Source organism: Microcaecilia unicolor, chromosome 4, assembly GCF_901765095.1.
Source record: "Microcaecilia unicolor chromosome 4, aMicUni1.1, whole genome shotgun sequence".
Classification (NCBI taxonomy): domain Eukaryota; kingdom Metazoa; phylum Chordata; class Amphibia; order Gymnophiona; family Siphonopidae; genus Microcaecilia; species Microcaecilia unicolor.
The window spans coordinates 126997668-127014621 of NC_044034.1; the positions used below are offsets into that span (position 1 = coordinate 126997668).

Here is a 16954-nt window from a genome sequence, read left to right on the forward strand (position 1 = left end):
TTCCATATCTGCTGCAAGGGCTCGAACCAGGCCTCTATAGTTGGCAGAGAATAGATCAGACAGGTTGGAAGTGAGATTCACCCCCAAATATCTAATGTGTCTACCCGCCCACCGAAAAGCATGAGCAACTTTAAGTTCTGCAACTGTAGCTTCCGGTAGGGAGATATTTAGGGCCTCGGATTTTGTCATATTGACTTTAAAACCCGATACTACAGAATACTCCTCAATAAGCTGAGCAAGTCTAGGGAACGCGTCACGGGGACGGGTTATATACAGCAAAACATCATCCGCAAAGAGTGCCATTTTATGCATTCTCCCTGCCACAGTAGGCCCTGCCATCAGCGGGTCTTTCCGAACCCTAGAGGCAAATGGTTCCATAACAAGTGCAAACAAAAGGGGGGAGAGAGGGCAGCCCTGTCGTGTGCCCCTATGCAAGGAGAAAGAGTCTGAGTGACTGCCATTGATCTTAATGCAGGCTCTAGGGGAGGAGTAAAATGCTTGTATCCAGCCCTTAAACCGCGTACCAAACCCCAAGATCTCCAAGGTCCTATACATAAAAGGCCAGTGGACCCTGTCAAAGGCCTTTTCTGCATCTAGGCTTAAGAGGCATAATGGTCTCTGATTTCGCTTGGCCAGATATATAAGATCTAAGGTGCGTCTGATGTTGTCCATCGCCTTTTGGTAGGAAACAAAGCCCACTTGGTCAGGGTGCACTAGGGTTGGCATCAACGGTGCAAGCCTATTGGCAAGGACCTTAGCCAGAATCTTGACGTCGGCATTTAGGACAGATATGGGCCTATAAGAGCCACAGTCAGTGGTATCTTTGCCGGGTTTTGGGATCACCGCTATCCAGGCCTCCAACATTGTCCGCGGCAGATTTCCCCCCACCCCCACCTGGTTGAACATATCAGCAAGCAGGGGGGCCAATTCAACGGCGAATGTCCGATAAAACTCGTTGGGAAAGCCGTCAAGCCCCGGAGACTTATTTGAGGGCATACCTCCAATCGCCTCCTGGACCTCTTTAGGTGTAACAGGCTTCTCCAACAATTCCTGGTGTTGCCTAGCTAAAGGGATGAGATCACTATCTTGCAGATAGCTGTCTATTTTTTCCCCAGGAGGATCGATCTCCTGCTCGTAGAGCTTCTTATAATATTCTCTAAAGCGCTCACGGATGAAAGCCGAATGACGCAACAAATCACCCCCTCTGTCTTTCACCTGCTTAATCATTCTATCAACTTTCTGTCTTCGCAGTCGCATTGCCAGTAGGCGCCCAGCTTTATTAGTTAATTCGTACGATTGTACCCCTTGTCTCGCCCTTATTAACTCGAGTTGTTCCGAGTACATCAGATTCAGTGCCATTCTCTCCCTACACAGGGCATCCCAGATTTGCGGCGTGGGACCAGCTTTGTGCTGTTGTTCCAATGCCTGTATCCGCCCTATGCATGTGTTTAGGCGGGATCTACGGGCTCTTGCTCGAGTACTAGCCAATTGCAAAAAATGTCCTCTGGACACCGCTTTTAAAGCGTCCCACACCACATGCATCGGTGGGCCAGAAGCTAGGTTGTGCTCAAGGTATTCTTTAAACACCTGTTTATAGCCCTCCACCACCTGCTCATCCTGCAACAGGCTTGTGTTCAGAGACCAGCGTCTATCTTTCACTTCAGTTTGAATATTTGGGAGAGTGACCCATATTGGGGCGTGATCAGATATCGTCATACTACCAATTCCAGCATTTGGGCCTAATTCCACTAGCGTGGTGTCTAAGAAGATGTAGTCAATACGGGAGTATGTTTCGTGCACTGGAGAGTAATATGTATAGTCCCTTTCTGTATGGTGTGTCAACCTCCAAAGATCTAAGAGCCCCAGGGAATAGGCCAACGAGACCAGCGATCGTGCTTCTTTGTGCCCCTCCGTCCTGACAGGCCCAGAGCGATCTTGTCCTGGGCTCATAACAGCATTGAAATCACCCCCAAGTATAAGCGCCCCTGTAGTGAAGGTCCCCAATAAGGCTTGTATTTTGTTAAGAAATTCCCCTTGTCCAGAATTTGGGGCATATATTGATGCCACCGTGAGGATTACTTGGTCTATCTTAAGTTGTAGAAATAAAAAACGCCCCCCAGGGTCCCTTTTAGTCTGCATCACCTGGGCCCCCAGTGAAGATTGCAGCAGTATCGCCACTCCTCCCCTCCTGGAGTCCGCCCCGGATGCGCAATAGACTCCTGAGTAACCAGGGCAGGAGAGAAATTTCTCGTGTTTGCGACGCAGGTGTGTTTCTTGCAATAAAACTATGTGTGGTTTTAACTGGTGGAGTTCTCCATAAAGCTTCTGTCTTTTTTGAGGCATGTTAAGTCCCTTGACATTATAGGAGACTATCTTCAGCTCAGGACACATGTCTTATCGTGTAAAAGACAGCTAATATCTGCAAAGTGTAAAAGCAATGCACCTCCCCCTTGTGAGCAGCACAGGTCAGTAGAGCAATAATTATTACCTATGTCTTCCCTCCTCCCACAACCCACCCTTATCCCTCTATCCCAGTCCCTCCCCCCACATCTCCCCCCTGTTACACCAGCCAGGAGTATAAAACCCCTAGATGGGATCCGAGTAAGTGAGTCACAACACTCCCGACACCTCAGCCAGACATCCCCTCCCCCCGCCCAAGTGCTTTCCAGCATTCAACCGCTATTGTATGCCCTCCTGCCCATCCCCCTTCAACATAGTGTTATTTCCTGTAAAGTGTATCTATACACTTCCAGCTTCAGCCAGCCGCGTCGTGTCATTCATGCAGTCCGATCAGTCCTACAGTCCCACAGGCCTCACCTCACATCAAGAATTAGCTGGTCTTACAGCAAACTTGGTCGCCAGTTAGAACAGTTCCTGGCGGACCAATGGTAATCTGACATAGTGGCACATGTCTTTGTCCAGTTACTCAGTCCAAATGTCTCTTGTCTCTCCTGGAGTCTGTCCAGTCATCTCTTGTTGCTGCCTCGTCGCACTGGCCCCGATGCTCTTTGCCAGCCCTGAAGCTTGGCCATGGTGGATGAGGCCAGCTCACCTGGTGGGATAGCCGAGTTCACCAGCTCTGCTGCGTGTAGGGCCTCCCATGCTTCTTGTAGGGATCTCACACGGTATTTGCTACCCTTCAGGGCAAAGTTCAGAGAGAACGGGAAACCCCATCTGTATTGCACTTGATGCTTTGTTAGTATGTCTAGGGCTGGCTTCATTTGCCGTCGTTGCTGCAAGGTATATTGCGACAAATCTTGATACACCAGTACTTTTGCGCCTCCAAACTCCAGGTTCTGCGCCTTCCGCGCCTTAGTCATGATCAATTCCTTGGTTTCGTATTTGTGGAAGCGGACAATAATATCTCGCTGCTGCTGTTCTTTGCGAACTCCAAGCGCTCTATGTGCTCTGTCCAGCTCCACAGTACTCTCTCCCGCTTCTGGGCCAAGTAAAGAGGCACAGATTGTCTGCACGATCTGTGTAACATTCTCTGTTTCTCCTCCTTCTGGCACCCCTCGAAACCTAAGGTTGTTCCGCCTCCCTCGGTTTTCCAAGTCATCTATCTTGTATTCTAAGTCCAATCGGTGTTTGTCCAGTGCAAGCAGCTTCTCATTATGCTTAAGCAGTGTCTCTGCCTGTTCCTCTAGCTTAAGTTCTGCGTCTTCCACCCGCCCCCCCAACTCACGGAGGTCTGTGCTCAAGGAATCCATGCGTTCCAAGATTTCATCCTTCGACTGCTTTATCTCCGCCTGAATGTTCGCTAAAAACCTCCGCAGTTCAGTTGGGATACTTTTTTTGGAGGGCGGGTGTCGCTGCTCGGCCTGCGACTGGGCCGATTCGGAGTCGGAGCGCGAGGCCCGCTCTGGTGACTCGTGGCGTTTGGCGCTTTTTCCCGCCATGATTCGCTCAGACCGCTCGCTCTCTTTTTTTCGCGTAGCGGGAGTTTTGCTCATCGCCGATTTTGTTGAAGGGAGCGTTTAATAAGCTGGTTTCGCTAGGTTCTCACGCTCGCTGCCGTTTTTTATAGCTGTTTAAAGCGTAAATCAAGCGCGAGGAGACGGAGCTCTCAGGCTAGGCTGCCATCTCTCCCGATGACGTCACTTCCTCTCTCTATCCCATGCATTTTTGAACTCAGTTACCGTTTTCATTTCCACCACCTCCCGCGGGAGGGCATTCCAAGTATCCACCACTCTCTCTGTGAAAAAATACTTCTTGACATTTTTCTTGAGTCTGCCCCTCTTCAATCTCATCTCATGTCCTCTAGTTCTACTGCCTTCCCATCTACAGAAAAGGTTCATTTGCGGATTAATACCTCTCAAATATTTGAATGTCTGCATCATATCACGCTTGTGTCTCCTTTCCTCCAGGGTATAAATGTTCAGGTCAGCAAGTCTCTCCTCATACGTCTTGTAACGCAAATCCCATACCATTCTTGAAGTTTTTCTTTGCACCGCTTCAATTCTTTTTACATCCTTAGCAAGATATGGCCTCCAAAACTGAAGACAATACTCCAGGTGGGGCCTCACCAGCATTAAAACCTCTTTTCTTCTGCTGGTCACACCTCTCTCTGTACAGCCTATCAACCTTCTAGCTATGGCCACCGCCTTGTCACACTGTTTCGTTGTCTTCAGATCCTCAGATACTATCACCCCAAGATCCCGCTCCCCGTCCGTACATATCAGACTCTCACCGCCTAACACATATGTCCCCCGTGGATTTCTACTCCCTAAGTGCATCACTTTGCATGTCTTCGCATTGAATTTTAATTGCCAAACCATAGACCATTCTTCTAGCTTCTGCAGGTCCTTTTTCATGTTTTCCACTCCCTCCGGGAGTGCTTAGCCCATTCTTGAACTGATGTTAGACAGATAAATAGTTTATTCAGGGCTGTAGGTAAGTCAGGTTCAGTGGGTATGAGTAGCTGCACATCATCCGCATAGATGTAGAACTGAGTGTCCATTGACTGAATCAGCTCGGCTAGTGGTTTGAAGCAGATATTGAACAGAATGGATGACAGCATCAATCTTTGTGGTACCCCATGGTGGTGGTGAGGTGCTGCCAAACATTATGGATTGTTGCCTCTCTGATAGATAGGATCTGAACCATGCAAGGACTGTTCCATTGATACCTGTTTCTGCCAGTCATGCTAGCATGATATCATGATCCACTGTGTCAAAAGCTGCTGAGAAATCTAGTAGTACTAACTCCAAGGCAAATCTTGTCTCAGTTTCTGTGAAGATCATCTAGTAGGGATATAAGGACTGATTCTATTCCATAACTGGGTCTGAATCCAGATTGACATGGATCTAGCCAGTTTCTATCTTCTATCAAATCATTGATTTCAGCACAGACTATTTGTTCTATGTTTCCCTAGAAATAGGATGTTGGATACTGGTTGGTAATTTTCAAGGTTGTCATGCTCAAGGTTGTTTTTCTTTAGAAAAAGGTGAAACACTGCCCTTTTTAATGCTATTGGTAGTTGCCCATTAGAAATAGAGGAGTTCACAATTTTAGTGGCACCTTCTATAAGGCCCATACTTGCCTGCTGCACTGTCTTTGATGGGCAGGGGTCAAGGGAGCAGGTAGTTGGTCAAAGGATTTTGTCAAGGCTCTCCTCTGTTATTGGGTTAAAAGTATCTCATATGTCTCTGTCAGGAGGATGCAAGTTTGTGCACTCCTGTTTAACTGATTGGAGGCTGGGTGGGCGGACACTTTTAATTTTGTTGGCAAAGCAAGCAGCAAAATCATTGCAATTCAGTATTGGATATTTACGTTCTAAAACTTTTTCATATTTCCTGTATCCAGTTCCACCAAATGATTACATTTAGGTTTGCATTATCTTTTCAGTAGTATTGATGAATTTCAGGCCTATTGAAATTAAGAAGTCAAATAAATGTTTGTATCAGATAAGTATGAGGATAGAGCAAGAGATTTCCAAATTAAAATGGTGAAATTTTCTTGTAAATATGTCAACAATTTTACTTCATACTTTTGACCAGAGATGTTTAGATGGGCGCATTCATAGAATAATGGGCTCGTTTTCAAAAGAGAAAAATGTCTAAACAGTGGCATAAAGCAGCATTTGGACATTTTTCTCACATGGGTAGGAAGCTTCCAACACTGATTAGTTGCTTCTCAAAATTTTCTTTCTGGCCAGAACTGTTCCTCCTTCCAAAAAACACAAGAGCCATTCCTTATTATTAGTCGCCAGATTTTTATTAGGGCTTCAAACATTTAAACACAGACTTGGCTTGCATTGCCCCATTAACCGTGCAGTATCCATACCAAAGTTGATATAATTTTGTCTGTACAGTCTCTCCTCTCCTTTGAGCAAGCCCCAGACCCACCAGGCTCATTGCCACCAGGGTTTTGGAGCTGTCGCTCTCGTTTCTATCCTATTAGTCTCTTCTTCCACCTTTTCATTTACATTTCTGAGGCAGGTTTGTTCCCTTCAGTCTTCTTTACAGTTAAAAAGTTCCCAACACAAATTCCTCAACACACAGATCTGTTTTTTTTCTTCTCAGCCTCCTCCCTTGCTGAGTCCTTCCACATCGGTCCTCCCCAGGCTGCTTAATTAACAAAACTCAGTCCTTTAGCCAACAGAAGCTTCCAAAGGCTCAAGTAAAACTTCTCTTCTCTGCTGAGTCTCCTCTGCAGCATCAGGGCTATTCCTCTCCCACCTCCATCTCAGGCTGCCCTTCCCTCCAGGGGCTTACACCACCTGGTTCCACGGCTCCTTGAATGAGTGTTTGTTTTGGGGCCCTACTCACCCAAGGCTAGATAACCCGCCTACCCCCTACAAGCCTTTTGTATCCAGTGTTTCCTAGTTAAGCATCTACTTCGGGGTCTTCCTTGTCCTAGGCTATGTACCCCGCTTCCTGGACAGGGGCTTGCTCTGGGGTCCTCTATCAAAAGCCTGGAGCTCCTTTCTCTCCCTGTCTGGGCTCTCCCTCTCTCTCTAGGCTGGGCTTCCTAGCTGTGGGAGTTCTGTGACCTCTCCTCCAGGCCCCTTTCACCTGTGAGTGACAGCTAGAGGGTTTGCAGCAACTGGAACCTTCCTTCTATTGAGGTGCCTTTCCTGTTGCTAAGAGACACTCCAATTCCCTCCATTCCTTGGATTCCAGTCCATATTTTCCTTCTTCCCTTTCCTTCCGAGCTTATATTCCCTCTTAAAGCTCCAATGTGCCATTCGAAATGGATGACAGAGGGATCTAAGCACTAGGACCATGGTCTGACCATCACACTCCCTGTTTTTATTATTTTTATTCTTTTGCATAGGTCTTTCCACAATAACATACCCAAATAATTCAAAAAATGTGCCTAAGCAACTATTTACCTTTATAAAGCAGGCTCCCAGAACTATCCCTACCAGCCTACAGATGCCCTCACACCAGTTTATAGTTGCTCTGAGGCAGGTGTAAATGTGTGCATGAATGCTATGTGTGTATTTTGTAATGTATGCACATCCTTCACAACGCTGACCCAGTTCTGCCCAAACTACACCCACAGGAATTCTTACAAGCAGACTGCTTAAAGGTAATCACTACCTTTTGGTTTGCCTACTTTTTATTAATGTATAAATCCTGCAATGTTATAATAGCAATCTTCTACATGTGAAAACAAGTTTTACATACAGGAAATTCTTTATAAAATTTCTCCCATGCATCCTAATAAAGTGGGCCAGTGGGTATGTAATCAGTCGCTGTTTAGGTACACAAACAGATAATTAGCAGGCATACTATTTTTGTGCATGGTAATTTACAAAATCAGTGTACATTATGGAGGAAATTCAGTAAGTGTTGTTCATAAATTTGTGCCCCCCCCCCCCCAAAAAAAAAAAAAAAAAAAAAATTGGCACTAAGCACAATTCTATAAAGGGCATGTGAGCTTTATAGAGTTGGCGCCTAACTGTTGGACATGGGACTTACGCCGCAGGTATAAATGATAGCGCCTAACTTAGATGCAGATTAACCTAATTCTATAGTTGTGTGTGCAACTTTTGGGAATGCCTCCAACATGCCCCCTTTTCAGATACACACTATAGAAGTTGCGCAAGGATCTTTATAGAACAGCATGCAGCAAGATGTACAAATAAATGCCAGTCAATTAACTGCAATATTTGGTTGTTAGCACTCAATTATTGGTAGTTAAAGCCTCATTAATCAATTCAGTTGCATGCGCATCTTGGGTGTGTGTGTCCAAAATTCAGCACACATCTTTTGGTGCGATATAAAGAATTGGTGGGTATTTGCATCCCACCTGTATTTTGCCTACTTATGGCTAATCCTATGTGCTGATTTGTCTGCTTTACCAAAGATTTGTGCCAAATACTTGTCATCCACCTTGACTGATGCAGGCAAACTTGCCCATTAAGGGCCAGATTCTATATAAGGTACCTAGAAAATCAGTGTGTAAAACATTTCCACCTAAGCATATTCTATAAGGGGTGCCCAGATTTAGGCACAATATACAGAATACGCTTAATTGATATCCTAGCTCCTAAAACTATGTGCTTCCATTTATACCAATGAAAATGTGGCATAAATCCCAGTACATAGATTTAAATGCATTAGGCCATAATCTGTAACTGTACGTGTAAATTTTGGAATGCCCATGAAACGCCCATTTCCCCACCTATAGCCATGCCCCTTTTTGCCTGTGTGCACTAGAATTTAGGCACAGTGTGTTACAGAATACGCATAGCAAATTATGCATGTAAATTCTAATTATTGCCAATTAGTGCTCATTATTGCTTAAGTGCTGTTAATAACACTGGCTTGTTAAGCCAATTAAGTTACATGCATTTTTACAGAATATGCTTGAATTTTGGCACAGAATGCTAGGTGCCCTATATAAACTCCAGGAGTAAGGGTTTAATTCTCTATAAGAGGCCTACATTAAAGCGCTGGGATGATGCACACTACACATGAATTCTATAATAGGAATAGTGCTCACAGTTATGCAAGTCCACAGTTGTGTGTCTAACATTAGGCACAAGGTCCTATGCTAGCTTACACGTGTAAATGCTCTTGCCGAACTGAAGGCAGTTAGGTGTGTAACAGCAGGCAGTTAAGTACATAACTGCTAGTGTTCTGCAACCCAGGCGTGTAAGTGCTAGGCATGTCTCTGACCCACCCATGCACCTCCCAGGTCTACATCCCCTTGCATTTGAGCTCTATGGATTTTACATGCACAATTAGCAGATTCTAAGAGCAGTTAAATGCACAACTGCTAATTAGTGCCAATTAAAACCAATTTGTAGTTATCAATTAGTAGCTAATTATTGTATTGAGTTACATTCAGTTCAAATCCATTTAGATCTTATATACTGTTAATATCCTCTGTTTAGAGTTCAGTGTGGTTTACATCATCCGTGGGACATAGTTAATACAATATTATAAGAAGGACATTGAGGTGAACATAAAATTATAAATGGGACATTGAGGTGGATGCCGTCTTATTGATAAGATGCAATGTTATATAGCACTATAGGGTATGATTGTGGTGGATATAACATTTGAGAGTTCTATGGTCCTTCAGGGGTCTGAAGAGTTGTGGTTGTTATATATCAGTCTTTGGGAAAAGGAAGGTTTTTAGCCTCTCACAAAAGCTGTGGTAAACTCTGATCTAATAGCCGGAGGTAGTGAGGTCCATAATATGATCCCTGATACCAGGAAGAGTGAGTTGAAGGTTTTCTGAAATCGGATGCCCTTGTAGAATAGTGAGATTAAGATCAATTGTTCTTTCAGTCTATTGGAGTAAATGATGCAGAGAGATGAGATGTTGATCAGCAGCTCAGAGGTAGTGCCTTGCAGAATCTAAAAGATTAGCCAGGCTACTTTGAACCTAATTCTTTCAGCTATGGGTAACCAATGTAGTTTTGTAAGAAATGACACAGTGCTAGTGTATCTAATCAGTTTGAAAATTAATCTTGCTGCTGTGTTCTGTAGAAGAATGGTTAAGCGCCAGACAGTTAAAATGTAATGCCAAGAACTGCAGAGTGATGCACTTGGGGTGCAGAAACCAAAAAGAGAGATACCAAATAGGAGGGGAGAGATTAGTAAGCTTGACTTAGGAGAGAGACCTTGGGGTGTTGGTGTCAGAGGAAATGAAGGTGAAGAAACAATGTGACAAAGCGACGGCCATGGGCAGAAAGATGCTAGGCTGCATAGAGAGGGGTATAACCAGCAGAAGAAAGGAGGTGTTGATGCTCCTCTAAAAGTCATTAGTGAGGCCCTACTTGGAGTATTGTGATCAGTTTTGGAGGCTACATCTTGCTAAAGATGTAAAAAGACTGGAAGCGGTGCAAAGAAAAGCTACAAAATGGTTATGGGATTTGCGTTGCAAACCGTACGAGGAGAGAATTGCCAACCTGAACATGTATACCTTGGAGGAAAGGAGAAACAGGGGTGACATGATACAGATGTTCAAATATTTGCAAGGTATTAATCTGCAAACAAATCTTTTCCGGAGACGGAAAGGCGGTAGAGCTAGAGGATATGAATTGAGGTTGAAAGGGGGCAGACTCAGCAGTAATGTCAGGAAGTATTTTTTCATAGAGAGGGTGGTGGGTATGTGGAATGCCCTCCTGCGGGAGGTGGTGGAGATGAAAACGGTAATGGAATTCAAACGTGCGTGGGATAAACACAAAAGAATCCGGTTTAGAAGGAATGGATCCATGGAATCTTAGCAGAGACTTAGCGCTGCAGTAAAAGGGGGCCTCAGCGTGCATCAAACATACTTGAAAGGTATTAATATAGAAACAGATATTTTCCAGAGAAGGGACAATGATAAAACTAGAGGACATGAATTGAGGTTGCTGAGTAATAGACTTAGGAGTAATGTCAGAAAATTATTTTTCATGGAGAGGGTGGGTTCATGCCTGGAATATCCTCCCAAGGGAGGTGGTGGAGAAGAGAATTGTGGTGGAATTCAAGGTGACGTGGGATAAACACAGGGGATCTCTAATTAGAAAATAAATGGTATAAAAAACAAAACCTAAAGGGTTGCAAATGTGTTTGCAAGTCAAGTGGTGCTTAGATGGCAACTCTGGTTCACTTGCCACACGGCCATTTCTTGAAGAAAAGAGAAACCTGCCATTTACCTACTGTGGTAAAAGGGGGTATCGGCGCGCATCAAAAACACGCACCAATGCCAGCACAGGCCCCCTTTTGCCGCAGCTTCCTAAAAGGACCCATGTATTTGTAAATTTATATGTTTATGTTTATATAGGTCCTTAATTCAGCAGTTAAACTAAGAATTCGTATCAGTAGAAACAGAGTTATCATTTCTTTTTGTTACCTCAGATGTAGATGGGTTTTTTTTGTTGTTACATTTGTACCCCACGCTTTCCCACTCATGGCAGGCTCAATGCGGCTTACATATACAGGTACTTATTTGTACCTGGGGCAATGGAGGGTTAAGTGACTTGCCCAGAGTCACAAGGAGCTGCCCATGCCTGAAGTGGGAATCAAACTCAGTTCCCCAGGACCAGAGTCCACCACCCTAACCACTAGGCCACTCCTCCACTCAGTCACAGTCAGTCCTGTTTATTCTCTTTTAAATGTAATCCATGGAAACTAGTCACAATAAAACTGCATTTGCCACAAAATATTCTGAGTGCTCCATCTATTTTCAATTATTTCCTACAATTTTATTTCTATGGTGCAGTTAAGTTTGAAAATCCCCAACAAGAATCAAACATAAGGATTTCCACAGTTGGAGTAAATACAGCAGATGTACTTAATTAAAAGATAGTCCTTGTTCATGTCAGAAACATCATAGAGGCCAAGAGCCTCAACTGTGATATTTTGGGGAAAGGTGATAGTAGTACTGAATACAGTTCCTGATAAATTTTGTAATACATAGTTGTGAATAAATTGATAACTGACCAACATTACAATGTCCTTGATTTCCTAGTGGTCCTAACAGATCAATAGACATATTAAAAAAATGCCTTTCATGGTGATTTGCTGAAGAAAAACAATATTTCTTTGGCTTTTTTCTCTCTCTGGTTTTAGATATAAAAAGTGCAACCATTGTAATTCTAAAATCTTACTAGCCCTGTGCTTGCAAAAATGTGAGAACGACACAGTGTCTTCCAGCATTATTTAAAGCATCCATGCATTTTATAGAAACATAGCTCATTTCAGAGCGACTTTTTGTTGTTTGAAATATGCTGTCAGTGCTAAGTCAGAAACTGAAATACAGTAACAAATCTTCCCATGCTGTAATGGGAATAATGTGTTTTGTTCCATCAGCTTCCTCACTTTATATTATTCAGCACAAAGCTTTGTAAAATAAGAATCATGGGAATATCAAAATATAACAGTAAAAAAGTAGAAATAACAGCTTCATAAATGGAGAAATGTACATAAATAAATCATGTAGATGGGGCAGTTTGCTTAGCTAGCAGAAAAGGAAATATGGAAAATCTGCTGGTTAAACAATAACCACAGAGTGTGCTTTTATGATGTTTCTTCACCACAGTAATTCATATTAGAGACAGAAGCAGCTGCATGTTAAATAAAATCATTCCACTTTATTCACCTCCTATTCCAAAAAGCTGACCTCTGTTGTTTCTAGATGCCTCCTATTAGAAAGTAAATATTCCTATGCTCCTACAAATTAAAATCATCATCTAATAAGGAGCCACTATAAGTAAAGTCAAAGGGAGATTTCAGACAATTTTATTAGCAGATTGTTGAAAAGAAAAGGAAAATTAAATACAATAACAAGAACGTGGTTCTCACATTGAAACCAGGCTCAGTAACTAGGCTACCATAGAAAAATTTCCAATTCTTGCATTATGATGTAAAAACAGAGTTTTGTACAGATTTTGTACAACAAAATTTGTAATAACCTTTTTATCATTTTTAGAAAACTTTAAATATATAGATAAAAATAGACAATTTTCATAGGTCCTACATGAAGATGAGTATGTTCTGTTCCAAGGGCTTGCATAGAGCGCAAATGTGGTTATCATAATGACTGACATTAATATCTTCCAGATTATAAAGGCATATGAACAATAACAGGAACACAACTTTAATTTTTTAGTCTATGTAAAATGAATGACAAAATCTGCAGAACTAAAATGGGACAGAAAAAAAACAGTTCTTCAATTTTGATATTTATACTGCTTTAGTATGATTCCTTTCAGCATCTGGTTTAAGGGTGTTTTCCCTTAATGCTGCTTAAATTTCATTTCATGTACCAAGCCAAATATTCAGGCATTCCCAGTGGTCTTCAAAGCATACATTATAAAACTATTAAACCTACTTACAGGTGACTCTATGCAAGGAGCAGAGCAATGGCAGATGCTACTACACATTTCAGTTGTAGGCTTTTAATTCTCTTTGAGAAATGAATAATTCAGAAGTTCACTACAAGTCTCAATAATTTTACAGTTAACCCTTTAAAGACTGCATGTGAAAAAAGAACACCTGACATTTGGACTCGCTTAAATATTCAAGGACAAAAACAACTCCAGCTGTGAAAGGTAGGAAACAGTTCCAGTTCAGAGCCAGTGTTACTACAGAGTCTCTCACCACTTCAATGAAGAAAAATTGCTTGATATTTTTCACATGATGGTGTAAATTTGTATTTACAGCTATTTTTTAAAAAGTGGAAGATGGTTCAAATGGACAAAACAGAATTGCTCAAAAAAATGTGAGGAAGACTTAAATAGTAATGGTATGCAATGTTTGAGACAACAATGTTAGTATCTAATTAGAGCTCATTTTAAAAGCAATAATTCTCTTTTGAATTATGCTTCTTGATCATTTTTCTATTATTTTAACAAAATAATATTTAATGAGCATGTAAATTTGACAGAGAAATTAAATCCTCACATTCAGAATATCTGATTCACAAATTCAGTCTTTGAAGGGGTAATGCAAAATGAAGGTAAAAGAACTTTGTGGTGAAATAGGTTCTCTGGTCACATTTGCTTTCAGCTGTTTGCGCAAACTGTGAAGACACTTACATCCATAAAAAGAGTGAGGACAAACACAGAACCCACTCCCTTCCTTAATACGAGAGAAAAAGGGATGGAGACAGAAAAAGGCTTGGGGTTGATAGAGGAGGACAACAAGCTTCAACTTTGTCACTCATCTCTATGTGGTGTTGGACTGATACATTTAGTTTTTTTTAATTTTTATTTTCAGCAACATTGACTTACTATGACATCAACATATAAAAATATTTCTGGTGTTTTGACTTGCTGCGCAGCCACAAATGATCCCTAGCAGTGCTGTTTTAGGGCACTTTCCAGGACACAATATATATATATATATATCTATATACAAATAAAAGTGGCTGATCCGAGCCTTAGCGTTGTCACCAGATATTTAAGACCTCATTTGTTAATACTGTGACTCCAGGACAAATATTTACATGCCTGCATGCGATAAAACAGGAAAGGCGTCCTTCTGATCAACAAGGGTGACAAAATGTTATCTAAACTCTAGTCTCTACTCACATATAACATCCCCCTTGTGTGGCTTGTGTTTATATACAGGTGGTGAGTGGTTTTTAGGAGCAAAGTCTTGGTTTTCAGAAATCCATGCCACTTTTTCAAAGAATTTTGTCAGAAAAAAAACATGGTGAGGATAGCGAAAAATTGTTACCTTACATTCAGCATTTATCATTGTGATAAACCTTAACACTTCATCTTCTAGCACTTCTGCATCTACAAGTTCATATCTTAAAAATTAAACTGTGGAAAAAAAATTCAAAAAGATTTTCCTTCAGAAGGAAAATGCCCATAATTAGTAGTCTGAAAAAGAAACATAAGTTTTAAGGAGACCTGCTGAACCATCTTAAATGTTCTGTTAAGCTTTCTTGCTGGTATAGATATGGATGATATAACAGTCCATGAGTTTAAGTAGTCAATGATGGAAGTTCTATTAGATGTGCTCACAAAGAGAATCCTCAGAAGAGAGGAGGTTTCAGTCCATTTAAAAAAGGTGGCTAGGTCTCATTTGGACCTATATGTAGCTCTTTGTACAAGGGTCCAGCAGCAAAGTTGTAGTAATTGGATAAGAAGAGTGTTAAATTGAACGTTTGATAACTTTATCGGGTCTGTGAGTAGAGTCGCAAGGAGGGAGAATTATCTTGCAGAATGCTTTACACTTCTGGATGACATTGATATGTCTAGAAACCATTTTGTGTCCTCAAAACTTGCAGTTACGAGTAACCCCTGTAAAGTCCTTCACTGTTTCTTCAGCGGTAATGTTTCAGTACATAACAGTAGATTTCAAATACAATCGCCCATCTGAAATGAAAGAAAAACAAATGCAACCATTTATTGGATCATTTATATATTGTGAGACCTAGGGTCTCTTATCAAGCCGTGCGGCAATGCCGAAGGAGCCCATTCAAAGTGAATGGGCTTTGTCGGCATTGATGTACCAGGAACCGCGAGCGTGGCATGATAAAAGAGGCCCATAGTTTAATGACTGTTCTTAATACCTATAAGATAAGATTCAGTTTGAAAGAGAAATAATAATGTCAATCTAATTGATGCATGCAACTCCTATTATAATGACTGGAATGTAAAAGCAAAGACACCGAATCAGTCCCTGAGCAAATGTAACCTTTATAAAGATACAAACTGTATGAGGTAGGACACAGACCTTTGCCATTGTGAGAGCTAAACACTGACTAAAACCTCTATGAGAACTGGCCACTGACTAACCAATCCACTACTGCCACTTTTTTAGAAAAAGTTTGGTAAAACAGTTTTTTGAAGAGTTAATTTAAAAATTAACTGCCCCCCCCCAAAAAAATAACAACATTTTTTACTTGCAGAAAATATTGAACGTAAGAGGAACCCTGATTAAATTGTTTTTTCTGCAGATTTGTACACTTCTGACATGTATCTAACAGTTATGAGTGCCTCCATTCAGTTCAAGTGGATAAAGACCCCTTTTTGTATGTGTCTGTATCATATCAATGCAATCCAGCACAAAAAGATTGTGGCAATTTTGCATCTGTTTTTAATGATATGCATTCTTAGTTATTGATGCTAAATGGCAATAATTTTTTCATGCTTGCCGAACCCAATTATTACAGTATATCTTCACACATTTCCATTACTAGAGATCTAATATTTAATTTGTATTCTACCTTGCTTTGTTGTGAAACAAAATATAAAGCAAAAAAAAAAAAAAAAAACAGAAAACAAAACAAAAAAAAAACCTCAATGTAAAAATACAGCACTTTACCAGAGTATGCAAACACCACTGCTGACACAACATTCATGCACCTTAGGGATCAATATACCTACCAACTGGTGTTAACGCAGGAGGAGAAAGGGCCTTCTGCCCTCTACCCTCACACATATGGGTGGTCTCTAGGGAAGATGGAAGACCTCTCAATGCTCAGGGTAATCTTATCAGCCAGGCATCATAGTAAGTTATGTTATAGGATGGGATCTGGATGGGGAAGATACCTGCACGCTTTGTATTACTATTGTTAATGCATTTAGCTCACACTTTTCACCAAGGTGAGTTACATTCAGGAACAATAGTTTTTTTTTTCTTATATCTATGGAAACATGACCCCTAGCAGTAGTTGTACAAGACTACTGCTTGGGGCACCATTTTGATGAATGGCAGGGTATCACTCCTGCCCGGGGAACCACTACACTACCAGAGAATGAAAGTATTAGCACGGGGGGGGGGGGGGGGGGGGAAAGGGGGGGGCTTCATCAGACAGGATCCTTTGGGGGTATGGAAGGGGGGAATATCAGGAGGCTGTTCTTGAGGGAGGTCTGGATCAGGGGGGCTCTTGATTGTGAGGGGGGAAGAGGAGCATATTGGGAGTCTTGTTTTGGGGGGGGGGGGGGTCCCAGAAGTCACAGCCAGGAGCATCAGGCTGTGGCTTGTCGGCCCAATGCTCTGGGCTGCTACAATAAGTCTGTTGGCTCACTCAGGCTGTCCAACTCACT

The 16954-nt window shown here is 42.0% G+C and overlaps 1 protein-coding gene across 5 annotated transcripts in view; it reads right to left on the reverse strand.

Moving 5' to 3' along the window:
- Window positions 1-12673: 12673 nt before the first annotated feature.
- Window positions 12674-16954, reverse strand: part of DACH1 (dachshund family transcription factor 1) — a 743295-nt gene continuing 739014 nt past the window's right edge. For all 5 annotated transcript variants that reach the window (XR_003941906.1, XR_003941905.1, XR_003941904.1 and 2 more), the window contains one exon: window positions 12674-15277. Coding sequence is in view for 1 of the 5 variants with exons in the window: in XM_030200621.1 (XP_030056481.1) it covers window positions 15240-15277 (38 nt within the window). In the remaining 4 variants the exon portion in view is untranslated. The remainder of the gene's footprint in view (window positions 15278-16954) is intronic.